Source organism: Archocentrus centrarchus, chromosome 3, assembly GCF_007364275.1.
Source record: "Archocentrus centrarchus isolate MPI-CPG fArcCen1 chromosome 3, fArcCen1, whole genome shotgun sequence".
NCBI lineage: Eukaryota > Metazoa > Chordata > Actinopteri > Cichliformes > Cichlidae > Archocentrus > Archocentrus centrarchus.
Window position 1 is genome coordinate 2,177,476 of NC_044348.1, and position 17,688 is coordinate 2,195,163.

At 40.8% G+C, this 17,688-nt stretch overlaps 2 protein-coding genes across 3 annotated transcripts; one reads left to right on the plus strand and one right to left on the minus strand.

Moving 5' to 3' along the window:
* The first annotated feature begins 691 nt into the window (after nucleotides 1-691).
* Nucleotides 692-11,062, plus strand: zdhhc13 (zDHHC palmitoyltransferase 13). Of its 2 annotated transcripts, none has more exons than XM_030721995.1 (17): nucleotides 692-761; nucleotides 3,368-3,588; nucleotides 4,497-4,619; nucleotides 5,216-5,293; nucleotides 5,514-5,658; nucleotides 5,785-5,849; nucleotides 6,140-6,302; nucleotides 7,406-7,531; nucleotides 7,647-7,780; nucleotides 7,874-7,974; nucleotides 8,504-8,628; nucleotides 8,723-8,785; nucleotides 8,896-8,989; nucleotides 9,345-9,428; nucleotides 9,516-9,673; nucleotides 10,132-10,229; nucleotides 10,506-11,062. In XM_030721995.1, the coding sequence occupies exons 1-17, from the start codon at nucleotides 738-740 to the stop codon at nucleotides 10,639-10,641; spliced, it is 1,938 nt and encodes a 645-aa protein (XP_030577855.1). In that variant the 5' UTR covers nucleotides 692-737; the 3' UTR covers nucleotides 10,642-11,062. The 2 variants fall into 2 exon arrangements, with proteins under 2 accessions (XP_030577855.1, XP_030577860.1); XM_030722000.1 differs by lacking the exon at nucleotides 692-761 and adding an exon at nucleotides 1,236-1,485.
* Nucleotides 11,063-12,700: 1,638 nt separating this feature from the next.
* On the minus strand, nucleotides 12,701-16,433 carry csrp3 (cysteine and glycine-rich protein 3 (cardiac LIM protein)). The gene is made up of 6 exons (XM_030725477.1): nucleotides 16,366-16,433; nucleotides 14,714-14,825; nucleotides 14,052-14,223; nucleotides 13,801-13,930; nucleotides 12,938-13,031; nucleotides 12,701-12,859 (listed from the first exon to the last, which is right to left on the minus strand). The coding sequence occupies exons 2-6, from the start codon at nucleotides 14,823-14,825 to the stop codon at nucleotides 12,786-12,788; spliced, it is 582 nt and encodes a 193-aa protein (XP_030581337.1). The 5' UTR covers nucleotides 16,366-16,433; the 3' UTR covers nucleotides 12,701-12,785.
* Between the last annotated feature and the right edge of the window lie 1,255 nt (nucleotides 16,434-17,688).

The following is a 17,688-nucleotide window of genomic DNA, read 5'->3' on the forward strand; positions in this document are numbered from 1 at the left end:
ATAATGGCCTAAGTCTTCCTTTTTTTCCCCCCATGTTTTTCAGAAAAGACAAAAACTGAACGAAGCATAGAAAACTAGATGATTTAGGCAAAAATAAAACTTTCGTTAAAAAAATGACTTAGGCCATTGTTTTAACTGATTTTCTTCTTTAAACCCTGTTTCAAGGCTTATGTCACTTTTGTGATTACATGTTGTGTCTTCCTAAAATCTTTTTTACTCAAATGATTTTAGGAAGACACAAGATGTAAACACAATAAAGCCCAGGCCTGGTAGTGCCAGCTGCCTCTTGTCTGTGTCTGATTTCAAAGACCTTCTTTTTGACAGGCCTCCAATGCAGAACAAGAGAAGGGAGTGAGAACAACGTGTCTTTATACCATACTGTATAATAGCCTAGCCATTCCCAAAGTCAGTTTAATACATGAGCAGTAAATTTAGATCAGAGTAATGAGTAATATCACAATAACCACCTCCTATTACCAGTTTCTAATGTACGTTTTATATAAATAATACAGTTATATAAATATGTAAATCTACATACTTGAGAGTAATTTTAATCTGAATTTATGTCATTACTGCGGTCCATGTGCAGAAACTTTGTGGCTCACCGGGGGGCCCAGGCCCAAATTTGGGAATCACTGCTGTCTAAGACATATTTTTAAGCCTTTTAATCTGAAAAACAAGCGCAGGAAGTCAGCCTCTGCCTATCAGGAACTTTTCCTTCGCTTCTCCACTACAAGATGGACTGGAATGAAGACGCAAGTGTAAGTCGGTTTATGTATATATAATATATATATTAGCTGCTTCTTTGTCTCATTTTGTGTGGTTTCTGATTTATAATGTTGAGACATGGCCGACGTGCTTGCTATTTTTACTGCTTTTATCTTTGCTATCTGTCAGCTAGCTAGCTTGCAGTCTAGTCGTAGCTAGTGTTGAGGTGGTGTAACGTGGAATAACCTCAGCTGCCTGATTTGACTTAGAGCCAAATCAGCGCTTGCCGTCTTTAGTTTCAGTAGGCGTAGTTAACCTGCAGGTTACCTGAATTTATATCGTGCTACCTAGCTACTACAAATGTAGCTAATTTCTTTGGTGTGAAACCGCTGATGGTGACGCTACGGAAGTGCTTTCTTGTTTGTCTGGTTTACATCATGATTAACTGATTAACAGACTTTTTCCTCCCCCGTACCTTTCCCATACCATGAAGCTGTAATCCTCTTTCAACACACAAGTCCCAGTCGTTGTCCGAGCTGCATGTGTTCAGCTAAATCCACATGTATTAACTCATAACAGCCAGACAGCGTGCAGCTTTTACCATATGTTGACGATAAATTAACCATCTGTCTAGATCACTGCAGCAGTCTGTTGTATTCACAGTGTGACCATCAGTATTAAACATCTATTCTAATCTAGACTGGCAGCCAAACGCATCCAGCACATCCGCCTATCCCAGAAGATGAAAAACAGCTGCCTGGTGCTGCAGTATTAAAGGTGTGATTAACCACAGGATGTAAGATTTACCCACACATCCGTGGCAGTGCAATCTCCTCAGAGGTCTTGTCTAAACCTTCTCTAAATGATGCCGATTTTTATTACTATTACTGGTGCCCGTATGATTATTAGGTAGATTTATATTGTAAAGGGAAAATGATACTAAATTTCCAGCAGTATACACTGTTCAAAAAAAAAAAAAAAAAAAAATTAAAGGAACACTTCAAAAAACACATCAGACCTCACTGGGGTAAAAGTCATGCTGGATAACTATACTGATATGGGCCGGGTAATGTGTTAGGAATGAAATGATGCCACATCATTTGATGGAAATGAAAATTATCAACCTACAGAGGGATGAAAGCAAAGACTCCCCGAAAATCAGCGTGGGGGCCAGTCAGTGGCATCACTTCCTTCATCCTCCGGGAACTGCCTGCCTACTCTCACCACATGAGGTCGTGCACCAGTAGGGAGGAACCCAGGACCCACTGCACCAGCATAGGCTTTGACAGTGGGTCCAAGGATTTCATCCTGATACCTAATGGCAGTCAGGGTGCCGTTGCCTAACCTGTAGAGGTCTGTGCGTGCCTCAATGGATGTGCCTCCCCAGACCATCACTGTCATTTTCTGCTCACTTCTGATGTATATTTTGTTATATGCATTATATGGACAAAATTATTGGGCCACCAATACATCTACTGGAGCTTTTAGTCATCTAAATCCATAGTCAGTGCCCCCTTTGCAGCTATATATAGTAACGTTTCGGGCTGGAATGCCCTTCTTCAGACTTCATAGGGTGAAGTCTGAAGAAGGGCATTCCAGCCCGAAACGTTACTTCTTTTATATACTGATGGATTAAAAATTCTCAAGGAGCTTTTTGGTGTGCGGACCTCCTCCTTTTTCATTGCATAATAAAACTGGAACATTTTTTTCTATCTGGGATTTGGTATTTTGGGTAGAGCTTTTTATGCAGTTGCTTAAAACTCCATCAGTAATTTCCATCCACCATGAGCCCTTCCTCTCATATGCAGCTCAACTAGTGAGTGCGCCATCGATGCTCATGGAGTTTTTTTGCTTGCATCTTGGTTACACATCCACCAGCTGCTAGCATCTCCTCCTTTGTAGCGTGGTTATACTCGATGGTGTTTTTGCTTCAAGTTTGTTTGTGATACCTTTAACAGAAACAGCTTTCTTGCAGATTTGCTTAGTTGGAGGTTGTTAAAGTAGCTCCCTTTTTAGGTACTGAATCGTCACTGGAGGCTGACATGCCTGGGCTTGTCTCATTGCCCATGCTATAGGGAACTTAAACACATGGCCTACCAAGGTTTTTATTTCTGAAAGTCACTTTTTTAATAACCATTTATTGTTTGTTTGTTTTTTTTCTCAAGAATCACAGATAAACTAATATTGTCCTGAAGCTTGCTTGAGTTTGCTTGTTTTCTCCAGCCTGTCTAAATTAATCTTTTTACAGCTATTACAGATGCAGTGATTCATAAATAACCTTGGGTTGCTACATTTGACAAATTGATTTAATCTCATGATATAGAATCGCTATAGTACGAAGCCCCACAGTTTGTACACAGTGAGTCAGATTGTGCTGTTGGTTAAGTTGTTCACCTTGGAAATAATCTCCCTCTTGACAGGACTTATGTGACCAGCTGATAAGGGGACAAGTTTGGTGACACCTTCCATACGTCAGTTTCGTGTGCTAAAATGAGTTTAAAGGTTAATTCACATTGTATAAATTAGAGAGATGTCAACAAAGGGCTTTGGCTGGGCTTTATTTGGATTCGATCTTTTGATCTCATGTTCTCTGACAGTTTAAAGGTTCCCTGTAGACCACTTTGGACTAAATAAGTGTTTCTTTGTGTGCGTGATGCAGGATCACAGCCACATGCATGACAGCTGTCGCCATGGGCATCCAGGCCATTCTCACAGTCACGGGCCAAGAGCAGCAGGATTTGGAGGGATGGCGAATCCGTTCATGCCGGATTTTTACGGACAGTTCAGCAAAAATGCCGATCCGACTGACATCAGGGAGCAGCCAAAGAAACGGTCACACATGGATGACAGCAGCAGTTGGGACATAGTGAAGGCAACACAGTAAGTGGTGGATTTCTAATATTTGTGTCTTTATTATTTTACAGTTCTGTAATTAAAAAACTGACTGGGATATAGCCATGTTTATAAAAAAAAAAAATAAATAAAAATGTTTTACAGGATTCTGTGCCATCCTGTGAAAAAATAAGTACCCCCATTACTCTCTTAATTTCTATGAAAGCAGCAAGTAGCAGCCAGGCTCATTTTCTTCATTTGCAATTGCCCAGTCAGAGTCCAGATCTCAGTGCTGTGGTGAGAGCTGCGTATAAACGAATGCCTGCAAACCTCAATGAACTGAAGCAATGCTGTAAAGAAGGCGAGTGCAGCCAGTGTTGTAAAGCGCCAGAATTCTTTCACAATGATGTGAGAGACTGATAAAGCCATACAGAAAACGATTAAAGTTAAAGGTGGTTCTACAAACTACTGAATCACAGGCTGTACTTACCTCTAGTTTTTCACAGGATGTTTTCTGTGACGCTTGCTAATTCAAATACACATTGTGTTTTTCTGAGATTCTTGCAGCTAATTAATCAGTGAGTAGAGGTGTATTAAAGCAGAGGTTGCTCACCTTGTTTAAGCAGAGGAACATTAGAACAAAATCTCGAGCTGCTTCTATCCGTCTGCTCATCTCACCATGTCATCTATAGTGGAAACTATCTGCATACTTGTGTTTTTGTTTGCCACATTCTAACAGTCTCTTCATAGGAACTTGCTTTTCCTTTTCAGCATACAGGTCACATTTTGCTTCCAGTTCACCAACTTTGTGTATAAATTTGTTGCATCCCCTCAGTTTACCAATAGTTTAGTCCCACTTTGCAGATATGATTTGATTCTGGAGCACCGTGCACTTTATAACTTTGGTATGATTGCTGAGATTGTAACGCTTGTTTTTCTTCGTGTGCTTCCCACAGGTTTGGAGTCCTGGAGCGCTGTAAGGAGCTGGTGGAAGCCGGATATGATGTCAGGCAGCCAGACAAAGAGAACGTCACTCTGCTGCACTGGGCTGCTATCAACAACCGCTTGGAGCTGGTCAAGTAAGCACTTAAGATGTGATCTCTGTCTACCAATGACAGTGTCTGTCCACTGATAACATTTAAAGTGTTTTTCTCACAGTGGACACATTAGCAAACATTGGATGTTGTGCCCTTGGTGTGATCTTTGCAGGGTGCCCATGCTTAGAGTAACAACAGTCCTGAATTAAATTAAATTTGTATTTCTTTGACAGTTTGTCTTAACATGGATCGATGAACAGCCATATTTTTGCAGCCTTTTCTAACGCTTTGCACCTTTCTAATGTTCTGGGTCACTGCTTTAAAACCACCTTTCCAGTCAATAATTGGAACACCTGACTCCAAGCTGGTTTTGGTGAAGGCTTTACCACGTTTATTTTTTTCCTGTACTGCAATAAATTTCTCGCTGTGTTTAATGAAGAAATTGAAAGTGTAGCTGTTTGTGTAATAGCGAGATTGTGGTTTTTGTAACTGCGACAGATGATGAGATTGCATTTTATGTGTAATTATTGCAGAAGTCCTTGTCGTTCACAAACATTCACCAACTGAAATGTTTTGAAGTGTGATCTTTGTTCAGATACTGGCTCATTCAGCATCTCTCCTCTTCTGTTTTCTCACAGGTATTTTATTTCCAAAGGGGCAATAGTAGACCAGCTCGGGGGAGACCTCAACTCTACTCCACTTCATTGGGCCATAAGGTGACTATATGACGGTGCCGGCTAAGGTTAGGTTGGGCTGCTCTGTTTTGTTTTGCATATGCAGTATTTTTACTTGAGTCTTGGTTTACCAGCCACCTCTGGTCAAAGTTTACCTGCATTACTTGGACCACATAGCTGTTTCACAACTAATTTGCTGTGTATTTCATGACTTGTCCATAATTGCTACCATAAACCTGCATGTGTTTGTTTCAATGATCAGGCAGGGCCACCTCCCCATGGTAATCCAGCTAATGAGATATGGAGCAGACCCCTCTGTCGCAGATGGAGAGGGCTACCGCGCTATTCACCTCGCCATCCTCTTCCAGCACATGGCAATAGCGGCTTATCTTATAGCTAAGGGACAGGTCAGACATGCACTTCGCTGTATACTTCACTCTTTCTCTCTGCTGCACACTTTTTTCCCTCATTGCATTTGCTCCTCATTTGGTGCAGGTTGTGGTTTTGTTTCTCAATTTCTTTTTTGTCTCCAGGAAGTTGATGGGCCTGACTGCAATGGACAGACACCACTGATGTTAGCAGCACAGAAGATTATTGGGTAAGCACCTCCATAAATGAGCACTTTTCCTGAAAAATGTCTGATTTCATATTGACTTGTCATGAAGGTATTTACACTGTTTTATCGGTGCATTTGTTGGTGTTTTTGGTGATTTTATTAAAATAAATCTTCAGATATAAAAATATGTATCACAACTGATCCTAAGCATAAGACTTTTTAATCATAGTTTGAGGTAAGTTGAGTCTGTTTAGTATGTAACATAAACTGATTGCTGACATTAGTATCGAAATGTGCTATGAAAAGAATAATGTGTCGTCCTTCTGCCACAGGCCTGAGCCCACAAACTTTCTAATCAAAAATAACGCCTCTGTGGGTGCTGTTGATAAAGTGAACAGGAACACTCCGCTGCACTGCGCCGTGCTGGCAGGAAATGTAGATGCTGCCCACATCCTGCTGGAGGCTGGGGCCAGTGTGGAAGCAGAAAACATTAACGTGAGCTTCACTCATACACACTCAAGTGCAAAATGTTGAAATACATAAAAAAAAACCTAACATCATCTGAATGTGTCTGTCTAATTCCTGTATGAGCCCTCTGATCGCTATTAAATAATAGTCACGGTGGGCGTCTTACTTGATCAGACCTAGTAACAGTTATATAGTTACTTTCATCATGATTCCACTGTAAATGCTTGCATATGAAATAATGAATAAACATGCAGAACAATACAACATACTAATATAGGACATTAATGTTAATTGTTGCCTTTGCACGGCTCTCGGGGGTCTGCATTGCTGGGGTCACAAAAAAAAAAAAAATATTTCTTGGATATTTCTTGGAACAGCAGTGACATGAGCAAAATAAATCTCACTGAATCACTCATGTCCCACGTATTTCATGTAACGGTTTAACGGCAAGTACAGAGAAAACATCAACAGTTGCAGTGTCGATGTGCGTGTGTGTATACAGCCACCCGTCGTTCCTTGAAGTCAGTTTTGTGTAATGGGGAATGAAAGCAAGGACACAAAATAAAATAAAGGGGATTGTAACATGAGTTCATACACAGAAATACACACTCTGGATTTTAACCAGGACAGGTGTGCACACATTATTTTCTTATAAAATCCTTATTCAGACATTTTTCTATTTTAGTAAGAAAACTCGGACCTCCTGCATTATAGGTCACCTGCTGACCTGTCTAATCACATGCAAAGGCATCAGGAACAGTAACTTCAAAGTGACCTATTTTATGATGGCAGAGTAATTTTTAACAGGTCCATGAAGCCAATAGTTTTGCTCATTGCACGTCTCTAAACAGCTTTGCGTGTGTGTCCGTAGTTTGACAATAATCAAGTTGTTTCTTCATTGATCTGCTGAAAGGGAAAAGTCTGTCTTTGACTTTAAATCTGAGTTTAGCAGATGCGGTGAAGCAGGGGCTCAGCGTGATTTATGAATAAGAGTCTTTGCTCTGCATTTGACAGTCGAGTTCATATACTCAAAGTGAACAGTGAATTTAAAGAATCACAATTATACCCACTTTTAAACTGCACCTATAATGATTCATATCTTCATGGTGTTCTTAATGGTTCGTCTTCAGGGTCACACACCCATTGATTTGGCCCACCAAGTGCACAGCCCGTTGCTCATCCACATGCTGAACCACGTCAAACAGGAGAGGCTTCGCTCCAACTCTCGCTGCCTGCGGGTCGTGAACAGATACAGGGTATGTTTGTCTTAAATGACACATTTCAAACTCCCGGTCACACATGATTAAAAATCTACAATGATTGCTAGAAATTGGGCTCTTCTTCTGATGTAATCCTCTTTGTATTTTCCAGGTGTTCCTGCAGTTTTTGCTCTGCACTGCCTTGTTTGGAAGTGTTGGTGGAATAATTGATATGAACTCAGAATCCTGGTTACTCAAAGGGGTCCTGTTGGCCTGTGTGATAGGTGTGGTTAACCTGGCCACAAGGTGAGGCCACATTTTCACTGAGCCAAGAATGTACTCTACTCTTATGCAAACCTGTGTGTTAGCAATTTAATAAGAACTGTTTGTGTGAAACAGGAATTTCCCAGTCTCAGACTTTCAGTCCAACCTACAAGCTTCAAGTCTCATGGCTTCAATCTTCTGGATGCTTGTCACCTGGTGCCTCTGGTTCCTGCCAGATATCCTTTCATGAAACAAACCCACACCCTAAAAGTCAGGGTTTGTTGCACTGTAGGGTGCAACAAATCCCTCATTTTCAACAGTCAGTATGAGGTCAGTCTATCAGGAGTGTTCAGTGAGAATCAGAGACTAATTTCTACACTCACTGATGGAGTAAACAGCCCAGAATGCCGTGCCTTTGCAAGGACGATTGTTTCTTTAGTTCAGTATGTGCTGCCATTGTTCAGGAACTAAGTGTTTTTCTTATATGCACAGTTTTAAATTGGAAAAAAGCATATCCGTGTTCCACCTTTATATCATATGGAATATCAGATGAAAGCATAAGCAAGGATCATGAATGCAGATAATATTTTTACACCATAAGATTCTCTGAGGGTATTTTTTCCTGTTGTAACAGAGATGGATAGTTTTATCAGCAGCAAACAGAAACAGGATATTGACTGTTTTCAGCTACGTTTCCGTCATTTAGAGGAAATGCTTCATAATCTGATGAAAAACTCAACAGTCGTTCTTAACTTGCAACTCCACATCAGCCTAGTGCCACAGTGCAGGTACTGTTCACTCTGAATGCCACTGCTCTCCTGTACTACTACCTCCGCACCTGCAGGACAGACCCTGGCTTCATCAAAGCCACTGAAGAGGAGAAGAAAATGGTGAGAAGGTCTCAGAGTCTAGAAGCCAAATAAGACTCTCTCCATGTAAAAGTGTTAGAAAGAGCTGAGTTAAGTTTTGTTTCTGTGGTGTCAGAATGTGTTGGTGTTAGCTGAAGCCGGCTGTCTGGACCCCAGAATATTGTGCACCTCTTGTATGGTGAGACCACAGACCTGCAAACTTTTCCTTTTTTTAAAAAAAAAACAAAACACAGCACTGCACCATAAATACAGTGACAGCTGATACTATTTTATAACACGGTTTTACAGATCAAGAAGCCAATGAGAGCCAATCACTGCTTCAGCTGTGATGCCTGTGTTGCAAAGCAGGACCACCACTCCATCTGGACCAACAGCTGCATCGGTAAAACACGAGCGTTTGTAACTTTAAAATGATGTAACACCAGGTAGAACCGTCAAATATCCCAAATATCTTTTTTAGGGTGAGGTTATTTTTTCATGGAAGTTCATGTAAAGATTGTTCTAATGTTTACCAGAATATTCATGAAATTAGAACATTTTTTTAAAATCTACAATTATACAATAAGTGACCTCCAGTTGATCATATCATTTTGAGGATATAATACTTTTCTGTAAGTGTCCAAGGAGGTGACTTGACTTTTTGATGTGCTCCTACTTAAAAAGTATGAGCACCTTTATTAATTTAGATGTGCAGCTTTTGAGTTGATCATGATCTGATTTATTTTTTTGTCCCCCAGGTGCGAGGAACCATCACTACTTCATCCTCTTCCTGTTCTCTCTTGTGCTGATGGGAGCCTGGATGTTCTACGGTTGCCTCGTGTGTGAGTTCTGTGACAGATAGTGTAACCCCAGCTTCTGACACACCTTTACTTTCACGCTGGATGAACATGTCTGTGTTTTTCTTTCAGACTGGTCCGCTCACTGCGTGCTGCGTTATGAGGAGCAGGGCCTGTGGGGGGCTGTCTCTGCCCTGGTAGGCTGCTCTCCCTGGCTGCTCTGCATCTTCCTGCTGGTTACTTATCATACTTGTTGGTCGAGTTTGATCCTGCTGCTGCAGCTCTACCAGGTGACTCACTGTTTGCAGTTTGGGTCTCTAGGGCTGCATATATTCTATAAAGCATGTTCTCTGTCTCTGACTTAAAACTATATACACACTGCATTATAACTACATAGACACTACATTATAGCTATATACACACTGTATTTTCCTTATAGTTTTTAAAATAAAGTGTTAGTCAGCAGAATTCACCATAAATTAATCAAAACCAGGAAAATTCAAGTTCTTTTTAAGTTTATCGCTTTAGATTATGGAAACAGTCGGATTTAGCCATGAGAAGTTGTACAAAAGCGGTTGAATTTGATCAGGGTTCACCGGGAGCGGTGAGAGAAGCCAGACCTGTTGGTCCAGTACCTCTGGTTTTCATAACCTGTTTTCTTTTGTTTTTCATTTAACACACAGTATATCTTGTTGTGAGTGCCTTTTTTTTTTAGTTTTTTTTCCCCTTTGTGTGCATGTCGGAGTAGATTGCATTCCTGGGACTGACCACAGCAGAGCGAACAAGTCTAACACATCAACATCTGAAATTCCGACAGTCTGTCTCTCTTAGACAGAATCCATACAAGTGAGTTGCATGTAGTGCTGCTTACCTTTACCATATTACTTGATATTCACAAATTGTTTATGCTTTATTGTCAGTAGCATCCAGATTGTGTCCAAATTACAATGTTGGCACATTTTTCTGCTGGTAAACAAGTATATAAATTCGTGAGCGTGGGCTCTTTATGCTTAACTGTCAAATCACGTGCAGTGACTCTTTGTGTACTGACCCTGATTTATGACCCATCCACTGTAACAAAATCAAAATGCTGACTCCGTCTTCTCTGATTGTGTGTTACAGTTTGGGCGTGGTGCGGAACCTGGTGTCATTCTTCCAGCTGCGCTGTTGTGGATTCTTCAAACCCACCATCATCGACTGGACGCAGCAGTTTCCACCCGGCCAGCAGCATGTGTTCGGACACACCGACATGGTCTGACCTCCTCCCTTCCCCATGCTCAGGGTCAAGGGTCAGACTCTTGTAGTTGTTCTGGACCAAAAGCACAGACTGTATTTATTTATTTTGGGGGTTTTTTTTTGTTTTTTTTTAATGTGGCTGCTTGTGGGAAGAGATTTCAACACTCAGAGTTGGGAAAATGCAAAGTAACGTGTAGATATTTGATTGAGTTGCTGTTTGTACAGACTGCTGCTGCTGCCTTATATTTGACCAGAGGAAGTAAAAAGAAAACAGAACCTTTAGAGGCCTAAATTGTGATTGAAGTTTTGTGCTGTTTTTATGAACACATTAAAGCTATTTTTTATCTGTTCTGAAAAAAAGAAGTATCTTTGTATGTGTGAACAGTTGGTTTTATGACTTTTGTAAAAGTTGCATGTGTTTAATACAAATGACCACTATAAAACTTCAATAAAACAGTGTTGTGTCTTTTTAACTAGTTCTGAGTCGATTCGGGGGTCCTAAGTATAGCAGATGTTTACAAAAAAGGCAAGTGAATGCTACCGAGGGTTTGTGAGAAAAATATTTAAGAATGTGAAATTTAAGCCAGAATTGTCTAAAGTTTTATATTAGGTTTCTTTTTTCTGCGCTACAAGATTTGTGCTCACACTGCACTAAAAGCTTTTTTTTTTAAATTTTTTGCTGAGTGTAATTTAATTGAGACAGGATGATTTTAATATGGTTTCCTCAGGCACACAGATCTGACTTTAAGCACCCACCTGCTCCTGAAATGTTTTATCTGCAACAAACCATTTTCAGGAGGGGGACGGAAGCATAGTATGAATAGCGTGACTTCACAAGCTTTTTGAGGAAGTTGTTACCTCACAGTTTGGGCTTTACCATAAGACCACCAGTGCAGGAAGGTATTTTTGAACCACAGATTATGGCAAACATGTTTCATACTGCAGCTGAAATAGTAAGTATTTAAAGTGGATACTAGATACATTTTACTCAGCTATTTTCAGAAAGTATTGAAACATTTAATGTGAAGTTGAGATGCAAAGCTGAATTGTTTTTTTTTTTTTTATGACACTTACGGTACTTTTGATTCTTTCTAGTGCTTAATTACCAGCTGACATGTTTTGTAAGCGATGGAAGGAAGGGTTAGAGGAAGACTGCAGCTCTGTGAAAAACATCCAGTACACTGGCAGCAATGTGGGTGCTGTCCCATTCTGCTGAGCGGAAAAGCAAAGCTGTTGATCTAACCTCACCTACAGCCATGAGCTGTGGGTATTTACCGAAAGAATGAGAACGTGGACAGCGAGCTTCCCCCTTTAGAGACAAGGTGGGGAGTTTGGTCCTTCAGGATGGGCTGAGAGTAGAGCTGCTACTCTGACATCTGCCTAGGACCCCTCACCCCTCCTAGGTGAGGTGTTTGAGATTCTGATGACTCCCATGCTGTTAAAGTAGTTTATGAAGAATAAAAAATTAAATGCTACTAATCAGATTTTATAGATTTGTTAATGCTTGCATGTATTTTAAGTCTGAATGAACATCCTCAGCAGTCTCCACAAAATCTGAATTTACTGCAGGTTACAGTTAATTATATTAATGTAATGAACAGAGCCATGATTTGGAGCCACTGAATGTTTTTTCTGTGTGTTGTCAGCTCTGCTAATTCAATAATGCGCTATTAGTTTGACAAGTCATCCAGTCTCGCCCTGCGTGGCTGCCCACACATAATTGTTCCGGAAATATTAACTCATTGCGTTTGTTAATCACTTGCCCATTTGATTTTTCTAATTAGTGGGTGCACAGAATTCTGAATGCAAATAAGATTTTACCAGTAATTCACTTCAACAAGAGAAGTGCTTACAATAACAGTGGAGGATATACATTTAGGCAGGGGTGGGCGAGTTCTTTTGCAGTTCATCAAACATGTGTAACACAAACAAAGCAGTTCAACTTTTCTATGTGTTGTGTGGACTCTGTCTAAATAAACTGCATTAGAATCCATTTTAATGTAACAAAATAATTTTATTCTGCACAGAGTCATCACGAGAACACTGTAGCCAGCTTTCAACATAACTGTACGAATGCCGATGAAGAGTCTATTATGTATTACAACATAAGTCAGCGTGAAGGTAAAGACGTGATGAGCAGGAGGTTCATTAAAATCAGATGTGTTTTTACTGCGGTTCTTCCAGCATGGCAGCGTTCCCCAGTCCAAATCCTTTAGGACCGAAGTTTTTGGCGTAGCAAACTGCAGAGAAAATGAGAATTAACTGAGTTAATAATCAACATTTAGCTTTAGTGTGTGTGTGTGTGTGTGTGTGTGTACCTTTACAGTACAGCTCTCCGTCCTTATCTGTCACTGTGGTCGACTCCAGGCTTTTACCACACAGGGCGCAGCGGAAGCAGGTTTTATGCCAGGGCTAAAGACACACACAGTTATGATTATTATTAACAAAGGGCTACAAAGTGCACTACATAATGTAACCCTGCATAAATGGAGTCACAGGTCAGTGAGGTGGATCAACATCTTAATTTGGACTTATAACACAAATCATATGCATACAAACTATATACGTTAAAAAAATGAATCATGGGTGTAACATAGGAAACATACTTCTTAATACACCCATGTTCTTAAACACAGTAATAGTCTAGCCCTGAAGAGTCGCTGTGTTTCTTAGGTGCTTTTGAAGGTGGGGGAATTAACCAAATCAGGCTGATTGATAGTTAATACGATCATCTGCCCTGCAATACACTGGCAGCTTGTCCAGGGTGCACCCTTCCTCTCGCTCTATGACAGCTGGGATAGGCTCCAGGATCATATTGAAAAGTTGTCTTGTGATTCGGGAATCTGGTTAGAAAATAACAGGAAGCTGATGCATAACACAGATTAGACTTTGATTTCATGGTAATCTGGCCTAAAGCGTGCAGCCTGACTGTTTTGGGGGGCTTTTTTCTATTTTCTTGCTTGCCTAAGTGTAATTGTATGTGTACTCAGTGAATTAATACAACAGTATTAAGCAATAAAACACTTTATCTTTGATGAGACCATCTAGAGATACGGGGTCTGAATTCAAATTGCTGCCAGTCTGTCAGGCAACAGCAATCAATTTTATATTTAAGCAGTACTTTAAATGCATACAAAAAAATAATATTACACATAATGAAGTATGGAAGGATGGTCCTTACCTTCCCTGCTCCCATCACCTTCTCTGCTGCGTAGACTGCCTTGGAGCAGCGAGGGCAGCGATCTGAGCCTCCAAACTTCTGAGAAAATTTGTTGGCAATGGAATTTGATGAGGCTGGTCGTGGGTTGGAGCTAGAAAAGAAACACTGAGTGATGTTTGTATCACTAGACGTAGGTTGTGAGGTTTGTATGAAATGAGCCTTTGATGAAAGGCCCATCTCTGTCTTTGTCTTTATCTGTAATGAACACTCACTCGTGAGGCTGAGGGCCTGCATCCCGTCCAGGAGGATCAGAGCTCAGAGCTCCAGCTCCTTGCCCATACCCGTAGCCTTTTGGCCCGTACTTCTTCCCATAACAGGACTTGCAGTAAATCTCAGACTCGTGCGCTGCGACTGTTGTGCTGTCCAGCCCCTTTCTGCAGCTCACTTGTGTGAAGGAAACACAAACACCATACCACACTGACCACGAGGCTGGGTGACATGTTTTCAGTAGAATGTCATGGTGGTATAATGGACGTTAAATAAAGCTCCCACCTAGCTAGTTTTATCAGTCAACAGTAACATTACACATACTCTGATGTCTTGTGTTTCTATTTTTAGAAAGAGAGAGGAACATGAGGTGAAAGTTCAAGAAAAGATGAACACTCAGCAGATTGATGAGCTTATCACAGAGGCCTCTCACAGCTCCCACTGGAACAATCCAGCAGACACATGGGCTCCTAACAGCTAACGAGAGTGTCTGCTTTGTGCCGGGGACAGTAAACCTATATGAGATGTTCATGTAGCTGTGAGATCTGATTAAGGACTTGTGGCTGTATCGGTTTATAGTCATAAGCCCAAATGGGATACACAAGAGAGGGAAACAACACTGTCGATCCACCATGACAGTCTGCTGGGGCAGTGCAGGTTTGCTTACTGCAGATGAAGCAGGTCTTATGGAAGCTCCTTCCATTACACTGGATCTCCTCTGCATGGTACACTGTCTTCTCACAGGCTGCACATTTGGCACCTCCTCCCCAGTTTGGCATCTTAAAGAATAAATAAAAATGTATAAAGTAATGCCTATATTAAATTTCCCAAAGTGCAATGGTACCAAATGGTATTCAACTCTATATTATACTCAATCATCTCTTTATAACATGAGGATGACTGCTGATGTTCTCACTTGATTTATGGCAAAGCACTTTGTACATTTTATTTGCGGTTGTTTGATTGAGCAATCAGCTTATCGCTGAAATGTAAATGTCACCGATAATGATTTGATGATTGCTATCTGAGATTGCTCCATGTATAAATATAGCCCCAACCAGTCGTGGCAGATGGCTGCCCCTCCCTGAGCCTGCTTCTGCTGGAGGTTTCTTCCTGTTAAACGGGAGTTTTTTCCTTCCCGCTGTCGCCAAGTGCTGCTCTTAGGGGGTCATTTTGACTGTTGGGTTTTCTCTGTAAATATTGCTTCATGATTGCTCCAAGTGGCAAGACTTGCTTTTAGAAGGACTTTGGTAAAACTTGCAAAGTTATTTGTCTCCGTTATGTTTCAAATAGAGAAAACCTATTTCACAAAATTATGTTATAATTTTTATGTTCTTTTATTCTCAATACTTTGTCTATCTTCAGAGATCAGCATCTAAGTCTAGGTCTAGGTATCTTAGGTACTGAAATAGCATTATAGTCTATTAAAAAGTCAACAATAATTATATAAATAATTATTTTAATGTCAATATATAAACAATAATAATACATAAAAAGGTTAAAAATAATTTCCTCACTTAAACAAAAAAAAATATATCACTGTGTGCTGTCTAAAGCGTTGTTTGTTTGTTTGTTTGTTTGTTTTAAACATTCTTGTCTGGAGCAACCAAAACTATTGTTTACATGTTCTGTTGTGCCAAACACCTTTGCTGTGCCAAGAGGAGCTCTGTTGTAGCAAAACACACACACACACACACACACACACACACACACACACACACACACACACACACACACACACACACACACACACACACACACACACACACACAAAACACAGCTGGGAGACACACACACACACACACAAAACCACTTTAGTGTGGCTTGTTGTGCATTTCTCTTTATGTGTGTGTGTTTTTAAATCCCTGCATGTACAGAGTCATCAGGGCTACTAAGACTTTCTTCTCAGTTCTGGTATTTTTCACCTGTCATATTTTACTCTAAGAACCATCCTAACGTTTGCTCAGAAACAGCAGCGCTGCCCTCTCTGGCCTTCTGTCTGACATCCCAGTTTCCACTCATATCCGAGGCTGCCCATCACCTCACAGGACTGGTATGTGATATTCCAGGAACAGAAGCTTCACTGACACATCAGACAGATAAAAGCTGCGCTGCCTCCTCCTTTACTGTCAAATGTTATTGTCGAGGTGAATCCCACATTTCACACAGAAATGCCTTCAGCTGTTCATTGCCGTGTAAAACAAACATGTCAGGGTAAATGTAGTTAAAACAGTAAAAATTTAAATAAGTAAAGTACCTGCGAGAAAACGACTCAACTCCTAAAAGTGAGCTTCAGTACAAAAGGAAGGGGGTCCTTACCTTGAATCCAGGCTTGCTTCTGTGGCCGACTGGGGATGAGCACCTCTGAGCCGTTTAAATAGCGTCCATCTCACCATCACCACGGTCCACTGGTGACGCTTCAGTGAGAGTATCCTCCTAAAATAACTCGTGACTGAGCAGAGCCCTCTGACCCTTCATCACAGGCTGAAAGAGGCCTGAACATCAGCCAGTCAGACATTTGTTCTGCCCTCAGTCAGAGAGTACGGGAAACTCTGACCATCAGCTACAGGCAGAGAAGCATTACAGGATTATGTACAGGAATGGTGTATATAAATATAACTACTAGCTGCACATCTGATGGTGAGCACATGGTTGACCTACACTAGTAACCTGGTGATCATCACAGGATTTGTGTTGCTCATTGGGGGTTGTGTGATTGTCAGTGTTTCTCTCTAATATTGTAGGGCCTTGAGGCGACTGTTGTGAACTGGGGCTATATAAATAAAATTGAATTAGAACAAATCTCAGAGATTGGTCTGAAGGTCGCCACAACTGAGAATAAACACAGCTTGTCGCTGACCTCTGAATCACACCTCACATGTTTTTCTATTGCAGTGAAGTGAAACAAAAATCCTGTTTTCTGTAACTTTAATTAAAGGTAGACATCTCCCACTCATCCCGCGACCCTGAAAAGGATAAGCAGAAGAGAATGGATGGCTGGCTGTGCCTCCCACTCATACTTAAACTCAGGAGCAAAAAGGCTTCCTGGATTTTTCAAGTGTCTCCAATCAGCTGCTCGGCCATCGCGAGATAACAGCCTAAAAATATCTCATGAACAAACAGCAAATATACATACAAAATGTAATGACATAGATCAATAAATAAAAGCAAAATGTTTAAAATGTCCACAAAGCAACCGTGCTAGGTGGCTAAATTAGTTTAATGTCTTTATATTAAAACATTCTGCTGAATTTTAGAACCTAATCAATTTATTTTTAGTGACAAATTAAAGGGAAAAAAAACGTGCAGAGCAAACAGGGCAGCTTGAATGCACTTTTAGACTGAGCTTCCAGGTCTCTGGAAGTCTGTAGAACACCAATATTCATTCACTGGATATTTTGATGATGGTGATACGGAGAACTAATTTATCTGTCCAAAATCCACCAGAGCCACCAGATCCCATCAGTGGAGAGGTGAACATTTATCTACCTGTAAATGATATAACAAGGTAAGATCCAAGGATTAATGCTGCTCCCTTTAGGTGTCTCCACAGCGGATCATCTGCCTCCATCTCACCCTGTTCAGAGCATCCTTTTCTGTCACACCAACCCTCTGCATGTCCTCCTTCACTAAATCCACAAA

Bases quoted from the DNA above. Each gene is read 5' to 3' on its own strand.
- csrp3 (XM_030725477.1), bottom strand. From the start codon at position 14,825: ATGCCAAACTGGGGAGGAGGTGCCAAATGTGCAGCCTGTGAGAAGACA. The intron at 13,032-13,800 runs GTAAGGACCATC...GTGTGTCTTTAG, and splicing joins AGGTGATGGGAGCAGGGAAG to CCCTGGCATAAAACCTGCTT. The intron at 12,860-12,937 runs GTACACACACAC...TTTTCTCTGCAG, and splicing joins CGGAGAGCTGTACTGTAAAG to TTTGCTACGCCAAAAACTTC.
- zdhhc13 (XM_030721995.1), top strand. From the start codon at position 738: ATGGACTGGAATGAAGACGCAAGT. The intron at 5,659-5,784 runs GTCAGACATGCA...TTTTGTCTCCAG, and splicing joins ATCTTATAGCTAAGGGACAG to GAAGTTGATGGGCCTGACTG. The intron at 6,303-7,405 runs GTGAGCTTCACT...GTTCGTCTTCAG, and splicing joins TGGAAGCAGAAAACATTAAC to GGTCACACACCCATTGATTT.